Source organism: the organism of the source record quoted next, unplaced genomic scaffold (assembly GCF_019419815.1).
Source record: "Pyrus x bretschneideri cultivar Hongxiangsu unplaced genomic scaffold, Pyrus_bretschneideri_v1 Contig131, whole genome shotgun sequence".
Classification (NCBI taxonomy): Eukaryota; Viridiplantae; Streptophyta; class Magnoliopsida; order Rosales; family Rosaceae; genus Pyrus; species Pyrus x bretschneideri.
In genome coordinates this window covers 91,565-113,184 of record NW_025999426.1, presented here as the reverse complement: position 1 = coordinate 113,184, position 21,620 = coordinate 91,565, and the positions used below count along the sequence as shown (strand labels likewise).

The 21,620-nt window shown below is 36.6% G+C and overlaps 1 protein-coding gene across 1 annotated transcript; it reads right to left on the bottom strand.

Annotated features, from left to right (window-relative positions):
- Nucleotides 1-14,593: 14,593 nt before the first annotated feature.
- On the bottom strand, nt 14,594-21,541 carry LOC103944427 (glyoxylate/succinic semialdehyde reductase 1). Its single transcript, XM_009354893.3, has 8 exons — nt 21,239-21,541; nt 20,575-20,685; nt 20,391-20,492; nt 18,664-18,765; nt 17,259-17,374; nt 16,362-16,440; nt 16,124-16,294; nt 14,594-15,049 (listed from the first exon to the last, which is right to left on the bottom strand). The coding sequence occupies exons 1-8, from the start codon at nt 21,341-21,343 to the stop codon at nt 14,951-14,953; spliced, it is 885 nt and encodes a 294-aa protein (XP_009353168.1). The 5' UTR covers nt 21,344-21,541; the 3' UTR covers nt 14,594-14,950.
- Between the last annotated feature and the right edge of the window lie 79 nt (nt 21,542-21,620).

Genomic DNA, 21,620 nt, shown 5'->3' with positions numbered 1-21,620 from the left:
TATGATTCAGTTCGGTTTGGTTTCTAAACTTCTAAAACCGAAAACGAACCAATATATTTTGATTTGGTTCAATTTCTTCATATTCCGTTTGATTTTTTTCGATTCGATAGACGATTCAGTTTTTTTATCTTTTTTTTCTTCAAGCCAACCCTACTTTAAACCTCTTCACATAACTATTCCTATATCATATCTATGGCCATCCCTATCAGCTATCACCTTCTCTCTCTGTTTGCATGCTTGTGCCTGCCGTGAGTTTGAACTGAGCCTAGGAATAGAAGTGCTTTGGAAGGCATTAAAAAAAAAAAAAAACTAATAAAAAAAGTTTGAAAATTTTAAGTTTTAATAATAAGGACAAAATAAAGGGTAAAGTGAATAGTATCAGGATTGACTTTTTAATGTAAAAATATGGTTTTTCGTTAAAGTGAACAGTACCGGGGGCTTTTCGTTAAAACTCCCTTAAAAAAAAGGGATGAAAAACAATAAACATACTAAACTATATTTATCTAAGGGTACTATAATTAATCCTTCAAAAATTTAATTGTGCACTTTTTATAAAAATAATTATTTGTCGTTTTAAAATATGAATTTGAAATATCATGGTAATTTAAATTAATAATAACTCAATGGTCATAACTTTTCTTCAAAATCAAATGATAATAAGTTATCGTGCTTAACTATTTTTTTTTTTTATACAACAATATAGTTACACTAAAGGGGTGGGAGAATAACTTGGTTGCAAATCACTATTACCAAGATTGGAACCTAAAACTTTTCACTCACAAGTGACGAGAAATATCACTAAACCGTATAACTAAGTGACCATAACCATTTTGTTTTTTATTTTTAGTTTTTACTTTTATGCTTGAGATATGGAGAAAGTTGTGGGATACAAACCTCACACAAACATAGAATAAATCTGGTGTCCATGCAACCAAGAATGAAAAGACAGCTCAGACCTTGTCGCTCTAGTGTGGTGTGAGCCAAAAGACCCCTGATGCCTAAGTTAGACTTAATTGTGGGAAAAATGAATCTCAAGCTATGAGCTTTTTGGTTAAGGAGCAGTTACATATCATTGTGTGTATATGCATGCCATTATAAAAAGCGAGACATGGGCTTGAAGAGAGCACAAGTGGTGCTACCTAAGTTGTTGGTTTGAACCCCACGTTATCCCGCCTATTTAGCCAACATCGGTTGACCATGGAAAACGTGAGAGGGGCACCAATTAAGAGTCTCGTATAGGGATGACTCTTGACAACATTGATGACCATGATCTATGTCTAGTCCATATGACTATAGGGATCATAATATCTTGAAGATCTTACAGGATCTTGTCTTATAATTAGTTTGGTCCACTCAGCTTAACTCTATTAAGTAGGGTGGCCCAACACATTGTTTTATGTGACTCCATCTTGTGAGGAGTGGTGCACAGATTAGATTCTCTCCCCTCTTCTTTCCATCCCCTTCCATCCCCTCCTCTCACATTCTTTATTTTGTCTTTCTCTTTCTATAAAAAAATTAATATAAGATTTTTACGTGGCTTAACCATGATCGTTCAAATAGGAGGAGACGGAAGGGGAGGGAAAAAAAGAGGGGAGAGAATCCTACTCCGTGATGCACACGCTAGTTTGGCAGAGGTGTCATTTCTATCTGGCATGATTTACAGGGAAACATCCCTTTTATATTTAATGCTCAATCACACGAGGGTTAAGTGTTGGCAAAACTCTAAGGGCACGTTTACTAATATGTAATTAGATTGAGAGGAATTGGATCGAGGAGAAATTGGATTGAGGAGGAATTGAAATGAGGTGGAATCAGAATCAGATTCTTGTTGAAGTTGTTTACTAAAACTGTCTAGAATCAGAGTATGAATGATGTTGAGTCCATATAAGTTGTTTACTTATTCAGTTGAATCGGAATGAAAACTAGGTTGATTACTATATTGCCCTTACATAAATAAATTATTTTCATATAAAGTTATTGGAATTGATTTATATTTCATATCATATTAATTCATAAAATAATTGAAGAAGCTCTTCTTAAAGTGATATTTATATAAATAACAAAATAAAAAAACCAGCACCTCATCCCCTTACTCCCGATGTCCCAGCATCCTCATCTCTTCCCTTTCTTCAATCCTATCTTTCCCCACCCCCCACAGCCTTCCCACGACCTCCCATATTCACAGGTCCTCCACTCCTCCTCCCTTCCATCCATATCCTCTTCTTCCCTAGCCCCCACAACCATCCCACCACCTCCTGAATTCGCAAATTCACATGCATCCTCATATGTCTCTCTCGTTCTTAAATTCTGCAAGCGACGAGGAAAACTGGGGTTCGGGTGTGGCCGGAGCCGACGCTCCTCCTAGGAAAATTGGTGACACTAGAGAATAGAGTGATATGGGTATCTCGGTTGGATTTGGCAATGAAGTTTGTAAGGCTATTTTGAAATTAAGAAAATAAATTAGGGTAATTTTGGAACAAAACTTTGATTCTAGAGGACTCCCCTTCAAGGAATCCAAATACCAAGTATTATTAGAGAATCTGACTCTGGGTAACACCGGAGTCTGATTCCAGAAATGAACTGGGTCCCACCCCATTTTCCCCCGATTTTCATTCCTCTGGTGATAATAAACACTTGAATTCCTCAAATTGTGTGCAATTCCCATTGCCCACGTCCAATTCCCCATTCGTAAACACACCCTAAGGGTAATTACATCATATCTACTTTGGTACACATGATATCCCCTCTAGGGCTGGTGAAATTTTGTTTACTACAAAAGTATATGAACACCAATTGTATGATAGGATTAAAGTTATCCAGTTTAATCTAATGGTAGATAGTAATCCAATCCAATCCAACATACTAAACTAGATTTAGAAATGAAACCTACAATTTTTAACATGTGGTTGAAACTCAGCCCTAGCAAACTTATAAACGATGCTGCTTTAATTGTAAGCAACCAATCATGTAGTTTGAGGTTTGGAGTTCGGATTGTGGAATACCCACTTGTATTCTTAAAATGCTTTCACACAACACACACACTTCACAAGGAGTAGTAGCATAGTGAAAAAAAAATTTGATGGTCAAGGTAGTAAGTAAGACTTGGAGTTGGATGTGTTTATTTTCTATGGTTTAGGTGGATTGAATCAACGCTATCATATCATGCCAGCTAGCATTCACATCCGCCCTAATTACTGATTGGAGAGCTTGATTTATTTTCATATTGAAGACTTTGGACATGATTAATGTGTCAAGCTAAGCAAAGCATTCACTCATGCGTGTGCAATAGATGCATTATAAGTCATAGAAGAATCAACAGCCAAAATCAAAACACCCGCATGCAATCGATCTAATTTCATTCATCCACCCACAGATACTGATTCCTTTAATAATGGTAACATCGAGTAGTTCATTTCAGCCAGCGAACCTTTCAGAAAAAAAAAAAAAAGCCTTGACAAGGACTTGTAGCCCATAATTCATAATTCATACGGTAAATTGTAACAATGGTCTCTCAACTAAAAATTCATTATTATTAGTCCCTCAATTCATCAAAACATGCAGTTATGGTCTCTCAATTAAAAATCAATTACCATTGGTCCCTCAACTTTAATCAAACCGGAGAAATTGTCCCTCAACTTTAACTCAATTGAAGCAATAATCTCTCAAACTTTAACTCAATTGTAGCAATGGTCATTCCAACATAACTCATTCTGACGAAGTTGATGAAAAAGACCATAGCTACACGTTTTGATGAGTTTGAGAGACCCCAATTGTAGCAATGGTCCTTCCAACATAACTCATTCTGACGAAGTTGATGAAAATGATCATAGTTACACATTTTAATGAGTTGAAAGACCAATAGTAATGATTTTTTGGTTGAGGAATCATTACTCTAATTTGATTAAAATTGAGAGACTATTGTTACAATTTAGTCTAATTCATAACACCAATTAAGGAGTACGTGCATGAGTTTTGTGAATGTTTTGACTTGATCATCAATTTGTATGTTAATTGTTATGGATACCAAACAACATCACTAATTTCTAGATCAATCTAATCCTCAAAAAGAGCTTTTTTACAGAAAGGGATCATCTCCGGATCTCTTCCTCCTAATCCACCAAATCATGGAATTTGTACCATTGAAATTTAATACAATGGTTACAAACAAATATTCATTTTAAAAGTTATAATAACTTCAAACATTAGATCAAATTTTAATGATCTGGATCCCCTGATTTGATGGATTAGGAGGAAATCACCTGGAGAATATCCCTTTCTCTTTTTTACAAGTCACATCCTTATTTAGACATTTGTTTTCAGCCAAATCAATAATTAATTACTTCATTCATACTCCAAGCCAAGTGCCCCAACCATAGCTAACCAAGCGTCCAAGCAAGCAAGTACATCACTTACTTCCCAACCCTTTTATCTTTTTATGATGAGAAATCTAGAGAATGTGTTTATCATCCAAAGTTTTGGTATGCGCCCAATCAATAATACAAGTCTTTCAAGAATTCTCTCCCGAATGCGGTGTTTTCCCTGTCCAAACTGGCAGCCCCAGTTTGGTTGCTTAATGCTTATACTAAATCATACTTTGAGATTATTATTTTGAAGAATAGAATTTATACCGATATACACGCGGATCCCTTTCCACCAAACTCATCTAATCTATCAATCCAGACCCTTGAAATTTGATCCAACAACTATAAACAGAAGGTTCATTTAAAAGTTATAATAACTTTAGCTGTTAAATCCAATTTCAAGGACCTAGATTGGTAGATTGGGTGAGTTTCAAATTGAGCCCGGCGTGATTCCCCATAAGGAGGAAAAAAAAAGAAAAAAAAAAGAAAGAGGATCCTCGTCGGATCCTCTTTGTAAGGATTCTAATGATCATTCAATTACATTCATTCATCGTACATTATTTGGTCAGTTTTTGTCAAGTACTGTTTATATTTAATTTTAAATAAAAAATATATAATAACTTTTTTACCGTATAATGTACGATGAACGGATGTGATTGGAGGATTCCTAATATCTTCATAAATAGAATCAGACAAGGATCCTCTTGGAATAAAATTACCACCTACCACTAATTAGTGCTTCCTGGATTGGGGGAGCTCCCACAATACATGAAGCCAAAGAAAAAGGACAAATAGGTGTGGTCATAACATGATGCAAGTGTTTTTGGAACACCTGCAAAGAAAGGAATACTAATTTGTCTGTCAAGAAAATGAGCAAAATCCAAAAGATGATTCTACACAAGTCTATTAAATTAATTATTCTTCTTCAAATATGCTTTGTTCAACCTTATCTTTGGTATTTATGCACGAATGCTCAGTATAAACTCTTTAAATCTTATGTCATGCCTGATGCAAAATAAGGAGAACCTGGAATTTTTAAATGCTCTTCCCCTGCCTCCATTCCTCACCTGAATACTAGGTAACTTGTTCAACTACAACAAATCAAATAATCACATGTCAAAAACGCAAAAACGGAAACCAACAACACTAATTACTATCCTATCCTATGACAATTGACCAAGCATTTCTGCAACACCCGGTCTCAGTTGGTTAGATAAATTGACTTAGCAACTTCAACCTAGCCTAAACCAAATGTCATTGGTTGTCACATTGAGTTGGTTTGATAAATTGACTTAGCAAAGGGGTAACGGATATATAAAGAAAAACAAATATAGTGAACTAGTCAAAAGCATGGCCAGGAAGCATTGGCTAATTGCCAGCTACAAAAGTCTTGATCGTGACCCCCAGTAGTTTTCCACGTGCAGTTCACCTAATCTAATGGATAACGCTTATCCACTGTCAAATGCTCATGTACCAATTTTTTATTTGGGTAATTTTCAGTTTATTATTTTAAAGGTTTTTTATTCAATATTGTATACATTAAATTTTTTTCATTTCGGTGTAGTACTTAAGATCACCTTCAACCGAAACAACTAGATATAATCTTGTTTAGAATTATAATCCTATAAAAAAATATTTTTAAACAAATAATGTCAGGTCATACTCATATATCATTTCTAATAAAAGGAACTAAACATAACTCTCTTAATAATTTATTAGTTTTAAGTTTATAATTTAAATTTATGATTAATTTAATTAAACTACATTTGGATCATTTCAAATTTAATAGTTGAATTTGAATCAATTATTGCAACTGAGAAGCTCAACACCAAAAATATGCTAAGAGGGAGGCTACATTTGGATAGCCTGATGTCCATTTGGTCAAATAATGGCCTAGTGGACTCCATATAATTATAATCCAACCATCAGTTGAAGATGAATTTTTGGACAAATCAAGCAATTTTTGGCTTTTAAATCTTCATACATCTGTTAAGATTTTTATTAAAACATCCATTAATATGTGACGTGACGGTCACGTAAACAATAATTGAACGTCACATATCAATTTAAGCCCCACTTGAATATTAAAAATTAAAAACTATATATAAATTAAATTAAATTAAAAAAAAAAAACTAAAAAACACAATCTCTCTCTGCTGTCGAGAAATTCTGAGTTCGTGTAACCAACCCCCAAAAAAGAAGCCCAGCGGTAGCAAGACAAGAGTCCCAAAGATTTGAGGTCTTCTTCCTTTAGTAACCCCCCTCCAAAACAGAACCCCCAAAATCAGATTAAAGCCAAAATTCCTTCCGCCTTCTTCTTGGCCGTCGAAGGAGCACCGTCGCTCGAACGCCGCACGACACTTGTTGACTGGCTTGAAAGAAGCTGAGTTCACTCCTACAAGAACCAAAATTTTTCCTTAACAGAAATTAACCTCGATTAATAACAGGAAAAAAATAAAAATAAAAAAGGAAATTGGGGCAAAAATAACATTCATCCCTTGGAGATTGTGGAGGTGGTGCAGCTCGGTTGGGATCGGTATCAGGAGGCGAGAAGTGGTGGTTGGAGTTGCAATGGAACTAGCCGCTAGATTAGACTAGTGAGAAAGAGATGAGAAGAGGGGAAGGGCCAAAATTCATCCACCCAAATCTCAGTTTTTACTGTGCTCTCAAAGATGGTTTCCAATGAAGGTAGAGCAGAAGTAAACTCGTCGTCCCTTCGACGCCTAGCTCTTCTACTGCAACATCGAGATCCAGGACTATTAGCATAGCTTCGCTCAATTCGGAATCAACTGGATGCCGCACATCCCCCCTGTTTGGACCCAACCACGGCCTGAAAGAGAAGCAGCAGATGGACCAAGGTGATGCTGATAGGGGTAGTCAACGGCGACCTCGCCGAGCAGATTGAAAAGGACCTGGATTCTCTGCCTCCCCATCTCATACCCTTCCCATCTCTTTCTATTTTTGTGATCACGATTAAATTACGTCAACATTTTATATTTTTATTACATTTTATCTTGTTATTTTTATAAAAAAATTAATATAAAATATTAACATGACTTGATCATGATCACAATTATAAGAGGAGATAGATAAGGCACACAATTCAGGTCCGACTGAAAAATGAGAGTGAGAAAAATAGAAATAGTGGGGGAGGAGGAGAGAAAGGCAGAATAGCAGGTGATTACGCCAGTTGGAGCAGACGCCAGCGATGGGAGGTGACGTGGGATTTTCGAAGTCTATGAGAGAGTACCCAAACTAAAAACCTACTTTTAGGGTTTAGGTTTTTTTATTTTTAAAATTTTTAAATATCTGCATGGTCAAGATTGACAAGTGGCGATTAATCATTGTCAACGTGGGTGTAAATTCACAGCTTAACGATTGTTTTAACAGAAAACCTAACGGATGAATGAAAGTATCTCAGAATTATCACTTTAGATATCATATAAGAATGAAAAAAAATCCTTTTCAGTAGTCAACTAAAAATTACCCTTTTTATTTTGAGAGAATACAACATGTGCTAGGACTCACTAGAAACTACCACAGAAAGTAAAGAGTTGGGCCATCTTCAATGAAGAGGTTAAAGGGTCAAAGCATCGCCTGATGTTGGACAAAACTCATCTCCAACCAAATGTTGGGCGCCTGGTACCCAGCTCGTTTCGGAAGTATGTGGCTTAGCCTAATCCTGCCGCAAGGGCTTGTGATCCTCATGCCACCATTGCTGGTTTCAGTGATTGGATAATGATTTTGATTTCTGATTTCTGGTCTTGGATATGATGACTTAATTTACATATTCATTTTAATCTAATTTTTTCACATTTTCTATTCATCTCAAGAATTATGTCCAGATATCTTTATTTTAATATGGTATTGTTTGGACCCGATTTTACACCATCGGCCCAAGTAATCAAGGCCATTGAGTGAGCATGGTTCTCAACCGTCGGATGGAAAAATGAAGATAATTTTGCTAAAGGATAATATTATGGATTTTATCATAATAATTATCTTCTTGGCATCTTCTTAAACCAGATAAATAGGATGCTATTTATATCTCAAATAAAGCAATACAATTCGAATTGATTTGGGATGTTTGACGGCACTTGGAAGCTTAAAATGAATTTGAAATTCATTTGATCAGAATGCATGCACGACAATAGAGATGATGGCTTTTGGTGATGATGTGAGGATGAGATGAGAAACCTAGGTAGGCTAGGTTTTTAATGCATGGTGATGGTGTTGTGAGATTGAGTACAAGGCCATAAGAATTGATGATGGGATTAGGCCATATAGTCTGCATGCCATGTGGACTGGGCTAACTATTTATATATATATATATATATATATATATATAATAATTGGTGGCTATTTATTTGTTCATCTCCAACCGTGCGGATTATTTGGCGATTCGATGTGATAACTGATAAGACTAAACACAAGGATCAGATTTGGTTGTATTTTTGGCTAAGTTTAAAGTCTTGGGGGGAGTAAGGCTTATCCGAGGCTCAAATCAGTGGAAGAGTACTAATAACATGGTAGTCTTTACCAGCTTATCAACCTGCGCATACTTGTCCCTATAAATACAAGGCTACAAACAACGGAAAGAGGCACCTCCAATTCAACACACAATTTCCTTGCACAAACCTCTCAAGTATCTTGAGATTTTTATTTTCTTTTACCGCCGACACATCTTCATCTTCATTTTGGATAAACAGCGCTGTGAAGGCAACCGGCGAACATCTTCAGTTTGGATAAACAACACTGTTGCCGTAGAATCAGCTAACCAAGAAGCACATTCAATTTGGATAAACAGCACTGCATCGAGGCTGATTGATTACCTATCCAAGTCTTGGTCGAGAAAGGTTTCCGAATCCTTATTGGCAGAGGTCATCTTATTAACCTTCTCGGCGAAATAAGGTGTTACAAGTTACTATATTCGGCGCATTGAATGCCGAGTGGTTTTATGATTGGATACTCACAAGCGAGTTTCAGAGTTCGGCATTCTGACGGCCGAGCCACATTTACCATCAAGACATACATCTCCTTTGAGTACTTATGTCCATATAGTCTGGTGTCGATTTGACGTGCTTATACTCTTATGAATATAATTACTGTGACCGAATCCGACGCCGACGATTTGTGAACTTTGCAAAACTAGCAGCCTTGTCTTCAGGCCCGAGAACCCAAATGCCGAGACTTGTTCCTTTCTCGGCCACAATCGCAAGATCAAGAAGTCAGCAACGCGCTCAACGCAACATCAACAAATTGTACTCCTCGGCCAAGCTCGGCCGACGAGTTGGCACGCCCCGCATCAACCGAAGGACGTAGTTAGCTCATTAGTTACTCGGCCTACGTGCCACGTAGCCTTTGTAATTTTTAGGGTCAACAGGTATAAATAGTAGTTTAATCAAATTAACCAATAAATTTAAAAAATAAACTTAAAACTAATAAAATTATTGAAGGGCTATGTTTAGTCCCTTTTGGTTGAAGACCATATATAAATATGGTCTGGATTGTTCTTGAAAAATATGTTTTTGCATAGCTATATTTATGGACGGAGCAATATTTAGAGTTAGAGATGACCTTAGTTTCTCTTTTCCGAGCCACATTGACATAGTTCAAAAACGCTATAGGAAAGGGAATTCCAAAATTATATTCCAACAATATAAGAGGGTTTCTATGCTATCAATTATCAAAGAAAACGAAAAGGAGGTTTTCCATGAGCCTTTAGTTTCACAAGGGCGCTGTACAAGCACTGTCATTAAAAAGGCTTATCCAACACAAAAATCATGACTAAATATGTGGTAAGAGACTAGAGTCTACTAACCATGAATATGAGGAAATTGATAAAGGCTGGAACAGAGTTTCCAAATTTAGCCAATCACGGGCTCAACACAAGTTTGGTAAGAGCTTAGTTTCAATGCTCCTTAACAGCACCAAAAAATCTGCATGTTATAAAACTTTCACCTCAATCAGCATAAATATTCATATCACAGAAGCAAAAGCTTTATTAAAATCCATTAACAAGTGAGCACATACCTGCAGTACTATAACTTCAGTCTGCCAGGCGGTGAAATAAAATCACCTGTGCACCTATTTAATTTAATAGATGCTGCAGAAAATAGTGGAAAGGAGAGAAACTTTAAAGTATACTCTTGATATTTAATGCACATGTATTTGTTAGGATTTGGTTCGTCTTTTGTTAAAAAGAGTCCTATTTTGTTTAGGATTGTATTAAGAAAGTTAAAGGTGTACATATTCTTGTCCTACAAGGATAAGGAAAGAATAACTTTCTTGTACAATTAGATTAGGAATACTAAAAGCACAAAAGGAATAGGAATGCAAATGTGCTTTCCTAGTCATATTATAGGCGTGTAAACCACACCCTGTACTTATGAATAGGGTGCGGCAAGAACTGAAAAGCAATAAGAAAAACAGAGAGACGGCCGAGAGAAGAGGGGATTAGTTCCAAATTTTGCAAAAGTACTATACTCTATTATTAATATAAAAAAAAAATTTCATGCTGCCGTGTTTCTAGTTATTTTTTAGGGTAGCTGCCAAATATCTGCCACATGGCAAATAAAATATTTTTTTTTAATTTTTTTTAAAAAACCGGAATTTTCTAAAAAAAAAAAAGGGGGTAAATTACACTTTCATGCCTCAGGTTTGGGGTCTATTTCAATTCCTTACAACATCTTCAAAACATTTCACTTTCATACCTTAAGTACTATTTTATTTCAAAATAATACATCCGTTACATTTTCCATCCATTGATCTATTAAATGCTAACATGGCTGGCAAATGTCTGCCACGTGGCAAATAAAATAAATTTTTAATTTTTTTTAAAAAACCTGAATTTTCTCAAAAAAGAAAAAAAGAAAAAAAGAAACCCACTATCCCTTCTCCCCCCCCCCCAAGAAACCCACATCCCTATCCCTAACCCAAAACCCAAAAAACCTGCTGCAGTAGCAAGAGGAAGAAGTTCGTCCCCCCAACCCCACCCCCCTTTGCGACCCACCTCCCCCCCCCCCGGCGTCGCGCGATCTTCTCCCCTTCCCTACCCCCCTCGGGTTAGGATTAGGGGTGGGTAAATGGGTCTTGGACCTGCGAGTCGGGCCGGATCCATGCGGTTCGGGGCAGACATAGGTCGGGTCCAAAAATTATAAATACAAAACGGGGTGGGTCGAGCCAGTTCTTGGTAAATAATGGGGCAGGCCGATTCTAAAGATTGGAGAAAATAGGTCCTCGGCCCGGATCGTTTAAATCTCTACACATTCCTGCCAAAGCCTTTGGAGGCCCACCAACAAGAGGTAACAAGTTTGGTATTTGAGGCCCACCGAACATTGAGGGCCTTTGGGAGGCCAAATAGTTTTTTACACTCTTCCTTCCTTGAAAATGTTAATCATCTTGATATTCGCCGACTAAAAAATCCCTAGGTTTTGCCTGCTGCCATGACTCGCCGCTCAGAAGGTATGCACCGCCGTTTCTTCTCTTCCTTATATCTATTTTTGCTTTGTGATTATGTAGATCAGAACCCTCTGTTGGCAACCTGGTATGTTCACAAGCAGGCGCCATGCGTAAAGTCGCCACTTTCTTCGCCGAAGCCTTGGCCTCGAATCTTCAGAGTCTACCCTCAGTCGTTGATCGACCACTCATTCTCTGACATGCTGCAGATGCACTTCTACGAGACCTATGGTGTTCAACTCGGTCTTTGAGTTGCACAAGCTACTGGCTCGACCCTGCACGATTGAGAATGTGCTATGAATGGTGAAGCAAAAGAAGCCGGAAACTGTGACCGTGGTGGAGCATGAGTTAAATCGCTTGGAAACGATCGAGTCGAAGTTCGGGAGGCGATCCAAACAGGAAAAAAAAAATGACCCGTGGACCAGTTCCGAACTGGCTCATTTCAAACGGGCCGGGTTAGGTTCAGTTCTAATGATAAGATTTGTAACACCCCGCCCAGCCCGGGCCGTCTCCTTTTTAAACGGGTCCGGTCCGGTCCCTCCAAATTTAGGCCCGGCCTATGCCCACCCCTAGTCAGGATCTCGTGATTTTCAGTATGGGTGGGTTTTGAAAATACTTTGAGTTTGAGATGATTTTTGGATTGGTTTTGTGGTAGATCCACCTAATCTCAGGTGGAATTTTTGTGGGTGATGGGGGATTTTTGGGAGGGGTGATAGGGGATGGGAGAAAAGGGTGGCTCGGGTGGGACGAATTGGGGCTTTTTTTTTTCTTTTTCTTTTTTTTTTCTTCTTCTTGTTGTTGCAGGTATTTGGGTTCTGGGTTAGGGTCGCTAGGGTGGGAGGGTGGGGGAAGGCATTGGTTTCAATTTTTTTTCTTTTTTTGAGAAAATTCAGGTTTTTTTAAAAAAATATTTTATTTGCCATATGGCAGACATTTGACAGCCACGTGGCATATATGTGGCAGCCACACCAGCATTTAACAGATCAATGGATGGAAAATGTAACGGAGGTATTATTTTGAAATAAAATAGTACTTAAGGTATGAAAGTGAAATGTTTTAAAGATGTTATAAGGAATGGAAATAGACCCCAAACCTGAGGTATGAAAGTGTAATTCCCTTTTGTTTTTCAATTTTTTTTTCTTTTTTTGAGAAAATTCAGGTTTAAAAAAAAAATTAAAAAATATTTTATTTGACACATGGTAGACATTTGGCAGCCATGTAGCATATATGTGGCAGCCACGTCAGTATTTAACAGATCAATGAATGGAAAATGTAACGGAGGTATTATTTTGAAATAAAATAGTACTTAAGGTATGAAAGTGAAATGTTTTAAAGATGTTATAAGGAATTGAAATAGACCCCAAACCTGAGGTATGAAAGTGTAATTCCCTTTTGTTTTTCAATTTTTTTTTCTTTTTTTGAGAAAATTCAGGTTTAAAAAAAAAATAAAAAATATTTTATTTGCCACATGACAGACATTTGGCAGCCACGTAGCATATATGTGGCAGCCGCGTCAGTATTTAACAGATCAATGGATGAAAAATGTAACGGAAGTATTATTTTGAAATAAAATAGTACTTAAGGTATGAAAGTGAAATGTTTTGAAAATGTTGTAAGGAATTGAAATAGACCCCAAACCTGAGGTATGAAAGTGTAATTTACCTTATTTTTTATTTGCTAAATTTAGTTTATTGCCGGATGCATAAAAAATATCTAGAGGGGAGTCGAAATAACAATATTTTCTCTAATTCATTACTACTTCAAAATAAACAAGTTTTTCTTCCAATCAATGAGTATATATTTTCTTTGTTTAGTCTGTTTCTATTACATTCTATACCTTTATGTTAATCGGCCAACATGAAAGATACATCATATTAACTTTGCTTAAAAATGCCCGCTTCCACAGTTAGTAAAGTCCTTGATCACTTTGCACACAAACACTTAAAAGACCAAACGCCAAAAATTCTCAAAGACATTCAAGAGAATACAATTGCCCCCTTGACCAACTCCCTCAAATGGGATTATCAACCTTCTACTTTAATTTCTGAATGATTTGATAACATTTTTGAACTGGATAATTACGAATGAGGAGCTCAGCTCCCTTTTAAAGCTGCCCAAACAAGTCTCTTTCATGAATGAGCTGAATACCATTTGCAAGGAAACATCAATGTGAAGTATCATCTTCACACATATGTTTTGGTAAATTAGATTAGAAAGAGAAATCATCTGCAGAAAAACTCTGAGTCACACAGGTCAACTTTCACCAGGGGTCTGCCAGTAACACGAATATAGTGTACTACAAGTGGCTAGAAAGGTGTAATATTTGCAGCCTATTTGGTATCCCTTGGAAGTTTACATTTAGGATTAGTTATCTTACTCTCTTTTTTTCCTTAATTTCACAGTAATTTGACAAACTTAATGCTCATAACAAACCCATGACATTTGAGCCTCCACACCCCAAAAACCTTTAATATCAAAGATCTGCAACTAGAACGATAGTCATTTTATCCTCAAAATATACAGCAAACAATAAAAAGTTGCATGCAAAGAATCTGTAAAGAATGGTTCTACCAAGAATATCCACAAAGACTAGAGAATGAGATCCACAGCTGCTTACAATATATTTATTCTCTCTCTTCAACTCATACCTGAAAGGTTGACCGTGGAAATGTAGGCATGAATGAACTACTAGCAAATGTAAGTAAAATATGCATGATGGTTTTGGTTTTAGTTTTTCAAAGTATACAAGGCAAATAAAATATATAGAACAAATCTGGAAACCATTTCTGTCTAATTAAAATTATTTCCATCATTAAAGCCAAGTCAAATCGCAAAGAACAGTAAGTTTCTGTTTTTACAATAAACGTGCTATTAGCAATAGATTCCAGTCCACAAGTAATGCAAAACAAGGTGATAATTCTTTGGGAATAATTTTTATTGTTAGAATTCCCAAAGTGTTTTAAAGCAAATTTATGGGAGTGCACAGAATCATTCCTGAGTATGATACAAATGAGTGCCTGTTTTATTTAAAAGTCCTCTGTCGGTGCATTCTCCATGTAAAGGTAATGTTCGATATGCATGACCGCATTGCTATCTCCCCCGGCGCCATTGGCTTTGTTAGCTTAACGCAGTTAGCTGTTTCGAGAGGGTTCTTCAAGAGCCTTCACGGTCTCATAGACAGCAGAAAAGTCAAGGTCCCCAAGTCCCATGCTTCTAGCCTTCTTAAAAGCCTAAAATACCATAATAAACATAAATCGTTAGGGTATTATTGCTCTAAAACTATGTTTGAGCGAGAGATTTTCAAGTCATAAGGAAATGAGGTCAAATAATTAAAGAATGCATCGCAAAATGTAAGATAGGAGGAATTGGAAATGCTTCATATGAGCATTACAAAAGACGTGAGATGGATTTGCAAATCCTTACCTGGAAGGAGTCGTTTACAAATCCTTCACACTTGCCCTTGTAATGCTCATGAAAGGGATTTTTAATTCCTCATATCCAACCTTTTTGTGATCCAGTTATTAATAACTTTTCCTTGCTTGGAACTTGGAAATCTCTTACGTTAACATATTCCAAATCTCATTGTTTGACAATAAAACTACAGGTCTTCCTGATAATATATTGGTTTCCTTAGGCTTTGTCTAGTATAAAGAATTGGATTGCAATTGGATAAAACACTATTTTCAAGGTATGCTGAAAGAAAGAATGAAAAAAATGTGGCCAATTTGAAGTTAGAAGATGGATTACTCAAGAAGAAAGCTTATTCATTCAAATCTAATCCACCCAAAATGAAAATCGTTTTCCTCTACCTTCAACATACTATAAACTTAAAGGTTATCCATTCTAATCTAATCCTAGACGCCAAAAAGAGGCCTAAGGGTATAGACATCTTTATATGCTACTCTACTATCTTCTCTTTAGAAATTTAAGATCATGACTCTACACTCCAAAATTCCAATTATTTCAAACTTCCAAGTATAAACACGTAATTCAATTTAAACAACACTATCAACTAACACAGTTCAGAAAACGAGTCAAGTGTTTAAATGGTTTCTCAATGATGATGGTGGACATTTGAAGTTGCGAGGTACTGGAAAGACTTATGTTACTTAGAAGATATGTAGACAGTAGATAAGGGTTTTGAAAGAAGTGAAATCAAACCACTATCTGCTAAAATTAGCTTTTATTGGACAGCAGCAGCCCTGGGGTTGTCTTCTAAACCTTGGAATCACGTTAAGAAAACTCTACTTTTACGCTATGGCCAACTTTGTAGACAGTTAACAAAGAACAAGTAAGAGCATAACCTCATTAGCTGCAGCAGCTACCGGCATTGATGTAGCTGTTTCATCCCCAAGGGCAAGAGCCAATCTCATGTCCTTCTGCTGATGTTTCAAAGGAAATGCAGGCGAGTGACTGCCCTGTATCATAGTGGGTCCTTTCAACCTAAACATTGGGTTTGCAATTCCACCTAGATCCTGCCAAAATAAACTCATCAACAGTAAGCAGATCAACTGGTAAAATAAAGTCTAGGTAGCTACTGACCAACACATCAAGAAGAACAGAAGGATCCAGTCCACTTCTCCCAGCAAGAACAAGTCCCTCAGAGAATGCATTCATCATGCTGCAATAAACAGAACGCGTAATATATTTACCATAATTGCTTCGGTTGTATGAATAATGAATCTATATATACTAGATTAGAAGCACCAAGTTGGATTATTATGCGATGTCAACTTGCGAGAAACGTTTCATAATTTTTATTGATATGTACACAAAATGAGTGTCGCGGAGATGAGAATGCTTCGTTGGATGTGCGGCCACACGAGAAAGGACAAGATCAGGAACGAGGATATCTGAGGTAAATTAGGAGTAGCCGAAATTGAAGATAATACTTAAAAAATTGGGCCATGAGTTTCTATTGTTTTAAGATTACACCCCAACGTTTAAACATTAAATCATTTTACACTTTCTGTTAATTTGACTGTCTGGCCGTTAATTGTTGAAGTGACAGTGCTGGATCTACTCCCAATATGGATTTGGTGTGTTCTACTTCATTGTGGCATAGTTAGCAGGTGATTGTCACGTCAACAGTTAACAGTTGATTACACAGTCAACCTAACAGAAAGTGCACATTGGCTGCATGTCAAAACGTCAAGGTGTAAAATGAGAAAATTAGAGCCTCATGGCCCACCATTTTGAAAGAAGTCTTCAAATGCTTAGTGCCACAACATATTATGAGAGTAATATCTGATATTGTCAATACTGTTTCTAACTTCCCAAAAAGTATTACGCTAGTACATCAGCATACTGCATCTTCCTACTAGAAAATTCCACCCCCATATTTGCGTTCTTGAGACAATACTATTCACTTGACAAAAAAGGCTGCGAAAATGATTCTCCATTATATTATGGATCATTTGTGCAGAAAGCAACCATTACCTTCCCATTATCATGTTGACAACAAGTTTCATTTTTGCTCCATTTCCAACCTGCCCCAAATAGAAGGACTTCTTTCCCATGGCATTGAAAGCCGGAATCACTTCCTCGTACAATGCCTACATTTGAACAGTGAAATCATGCAGTGATGTTACATTAAAACGATTCCTGACTTAACTATAGAAACTCATGACTGCTCCAAAAAAGCTCATAAATGCAGAAGCTATAGTTTAATTTTTACTTTAAAATTCTTTTCAGCTTGGTTATAACATGTTGATGCAAGTGGAATCATATCCATCTTCCTTTTTATTCCTATTATAAATCCCAAGTACATAAAATGCCACAAAACTCAATAATCTGAAACAAATTTTTTTTGTGTACAAAGAAGTATTCGTATAAGATCTTTGATTTATCGATCCTGGTAAAACTTCAGTAAACAGACTGGATACTGTTCTGATCCTAGAAGTTAGTAAACATCTCAATGAAAATCAACCGTACCCTCAAAAGCTCATTATTCCATAATCTAAATCTATATCCTTCTTGAAAATGAAGTATACATGGAGAATATTCGATTCGTTAAGAATGAATCCCACATTGATGGGAGAAGGGATCTTACATGGGCTTATAAGTAAGTTGGGCTACTCCTCATATTGCCAATTCGTTTTGTGGTGGAACCTCAATTTTCTTTAGGACGTATCATCGTAATAGAACTATTATTCCTCCTCCTTAAAATTTTATGATCCCATTCTATATCTCTTAATTGCACTTGAAAGCACTTGAAAGCTCGTAGACAACCCCTAATTAAAGCTCCTAAAAAACCTAGGTCAAATTAACTTTGAAAACAATAAAATCTTGCTTAGCACATTTGAAACTGCCACTTTTACCCACGTGCACCCTCGTATTCAATGGTGAACTTTGCAAAGCATGTGACTGAAACAAATATGTGACCGGTGGCTCAAAATGTATATTCTGTTTACATGAACAAATAAAGTCAGCCGTCCTTGTATATTTGTGTTTGTTCTCTTCTCTGTGTGCGCGCGTAGCCGCACGTGTGTGTGGGTGTGTTTACATGCAGCACCTTCTTGAACAAGAAGGTCAAATGTCAAGCAAGAGAAATGTTAGCAACCTTTGCACTTATCTTTGCATTTGAACCTTTTCACTTCAGCAATGTCATATGTCATCTTTTTACACAAAAACCAAGACATTTAGTGCCTTTGAAATTATTTTTCTATTTTCCATCTTTAATTCCTAGCCAAAAGCAAGAGTCTTGCTTTTGTGTAAAGGTTAGTGCAAAGGTTGCTAGCAGTCCCCATCAAGCAATGTCCTTTATATTTTCATCTTTAATTCCTAGACAGAACTATGTTTAAAGCAACAAACTGCAGAAATGATAACCTGCGTAACATGTTACCTTCTCACCAGCTGCAAGGATAACTAGCTGACCATCTTCTGCGGGCTTTTTGCTACCTGAAACAGGAGCTTCAAGAAAGTAACCGCCCTTTTCTTTAATTGCCTGTAGATATTCGATGCAAACCTTACTTACATATGGGAAGATACTTTTCCGCTTAATATTTTTTATTCAAATATGTGATGAAAAAATAGTTCAAAACCGTAATTACATAAAGAAACTACATATGAAAATTACAGTCATCTTCAAAGAACACCAGAAAGCATCCTGAGGTTTAACTGATAAAGCAATACTGATAGTAGATGAAGTAAAAATTCAACCGTGCTTTGTATCTTAAGTGCAAAGTAGCAGCTCCGAATCAGTGCATAATTGATGAGGCACATCTTTGGAAGAATGTCAGGAACTGTGAGAAAAAAATACGAAAAGGAAAGGCTAGTTCCAGTGTGCAGGCCTTAACTAGGGATATTCTAATCATGTATAGCCTTCTTTTCGAACATTGCACAAACAAATTTTCAGTCTACGTTTTCTCACTTCTCCTTTTACTCAGTCAGCTATAATCTGGTAAAGTGAATTTAGCTATAGAACTGCCTCATGCTCTCGTTTTAAATATCTAACTCTTTTCTTTTTCCTAGTGCAGGTTCATCCAACCAAGAACTGCTTACCAACAGAGCCTTTCTAAACGAACAGTTTTTCAAAACAAATATATGAACTTCCTGCAGATTGCTAATTTTCAATCTTTTTTTGGGAGAGTGTGAGTGGCCTTTTTCTGAAGTGTCATAAAAATCCAGCATTTTGACTTGCATTTTCTTGTTCACTAAATATACTCCATAAGAGTGCTGATGCTACGAACTCTAACTTCTAGCTTTTATAACACTCTGAACTTCCTGCCAATTCTAGCCTCAGAATCCTAAGTTGTGCACAAGGAAATAAAAATATTTAGCTTTGAACATGAATATATATTTATGCACTTTTATTTTACATTTCAGATCACCAAGGTTACAATTCTAGCTCTGCCTGTAAGTAAGTAAATTGGTAGTGAAAACTTATGGACACGTATCCCATATGTTTTTTAATGTATTCAACTACACTTTGAGTTTCTTTTTCATCCCTCTGTTAATTTTTCTTTTCTTTTACTTGGATGTTAGCCCCTGCAAGACCATAAAAAGTAAAGAACAAAGCCAAAATCGTAATTCTTGGTTATCCTCATTTTAGAACCCTACTTCTTTCAGCCCCAACTCTTCACCTGCACCAGTATAAAGTCAAACTTCATTCTAGCAACTTCTTGACCCTACATCAAGATTCAGTCAAGAAGCTACCCTACCTTCCCACATGTCTACATATTCACTACACGAAAAGGCCCAAAATAGCATTCTGAATCAGGAAGATCCTGTATCTGTCAGAAAACAACAGATAAAATGTCTTTCACTTTCACTACCTATAAAATCCTTTTACTTATTGAAAGTCTAACATGTTACACGAGAGATTAGCCTTTACAGATTGTCCTACATTTGAGACAACTTTCTGGAAGTATTCATATGTTAGCCTATTCGTACAAGTTCAAAACTCCAACTTAGATTTCTTGATACAAATTCCTGCTATAGACATATGCATTAGTAAAAAGGTAAAATTCTACTCATTTCGTTTGAAAGTCTTAAAAACACTGGTGACCGGAATGACGCACAAGAAATGTAAACAAGGAGGAGGGGATATCATTCGCAAGTAACTCAAACCTCATTGATCTTTGAAGAAGTATCAGCATCAACTGTAGACATGTCAACATAAGATTTTCCAGCACAAATCTGCTCAAGAATGCCATCTTTTCCAAACACCACCTAAGTATTTTATATTTTGATGAGTTGAAGACAAGTAGATGATGTGTCAAAAACTCAAAATACCACAGTGAAGAATACCAACCGAAAGAGCAGCTGAAGGATCAGATAACATTGCAAAGGTATACTTGCACTTCCTAACCACTTCTGCAGGGGTTTCTGCAACAGAAGCACCATGCTCCACGAGTTCATGACTCTGCAATCAAAGTTAGAGATAAAATGACATTGTCTTGTCAGAATCTCAGATTAATTTTCATTGGCTTCTTAGCCAAAATGTTCTCTGAGATCTGCATAAGTCCCCACTTTGGTCTTAACATTGAATATCGATAGAAAAATTCCATGAGTTTGTCCACCATAAATCATTTTTTATCCTTCAATGAAAAATTTGTCAATATCCACGTTGAGTGAAAGGGTGGTTTGACATAAATACTCTTTAAAAAGTGATCACGTGGCCGTTCAATTTAACGAGAATATTGACAAATTTTGCACATAATGACCAAAATAATTACGGTGAACTAAGTTAGAACTACTTCTATTGATTTTCATTATCAGCACCAAAATGAGGAGGAATACCAATCTCAAGGACTATTTTGCTACAAATCCATTTTCGTCTGATTGTATGTATGCCCAGATTCTCAGCATTGCAACATATATAATCTAGCATGACGATTGGAATAGAAGATTAAGCAACATTCAAACAAGTAGCTTTGATAGGGATGATTACATAGAGCACAAGAGTCTTAAAATACCTTAGAAAGAGTCCTGTTCCAAACGGTGACCTTGAAGCCATGCCGGAGCAGATTCATAGACATGGCTTTCCCCATTATTCCCAGCCCCAAAAACCCGACCTCCATATCTCACTCTCACTCTCTCTCAATCTCTCAATCTCTCAATCTTTCTCTCTCTTCCTCTCCCTCCAAAGTCCAAACTCTAGAGCCAACACAAAATAAATCCACTTATTGTCTACGATTATTATCATCAATATATTATTCACTCACTGTATGTATCCAGTGGACATTGAAATGAAGCTCAAAACACAAAAGAAATAGGCAAAAGAAGGATAGCAACTTTTTAGGTCTCCGTTTTAATATTATTTGCTGGGCCCAAGTTATCTGATTAAAAATAATTTTG

Coding starts and splice junctions, on each gene's coding strand:
- LOC103944427 (XM_009354893.3), bottom strand. CDS start 21,343: ATGGAGGTCGGGTTTTTGGGGCTGGGAATAATGGGGAAAGCCATGTCT. Junction 20,686..21,238: donor GGAACAGGACTCTTTCTAAG/GTATTTTAAGAC, acceptor CTTTGATTGCAG/AGTCATGAACTCGTGGAGCA. Junction 18,766..20,390: donor CTTCTTCAAAGATCAATGAG/GTTTGAGTTACT, acceptor GAATATCTACAG/GCAATTAAAGAAAAGGGCGG.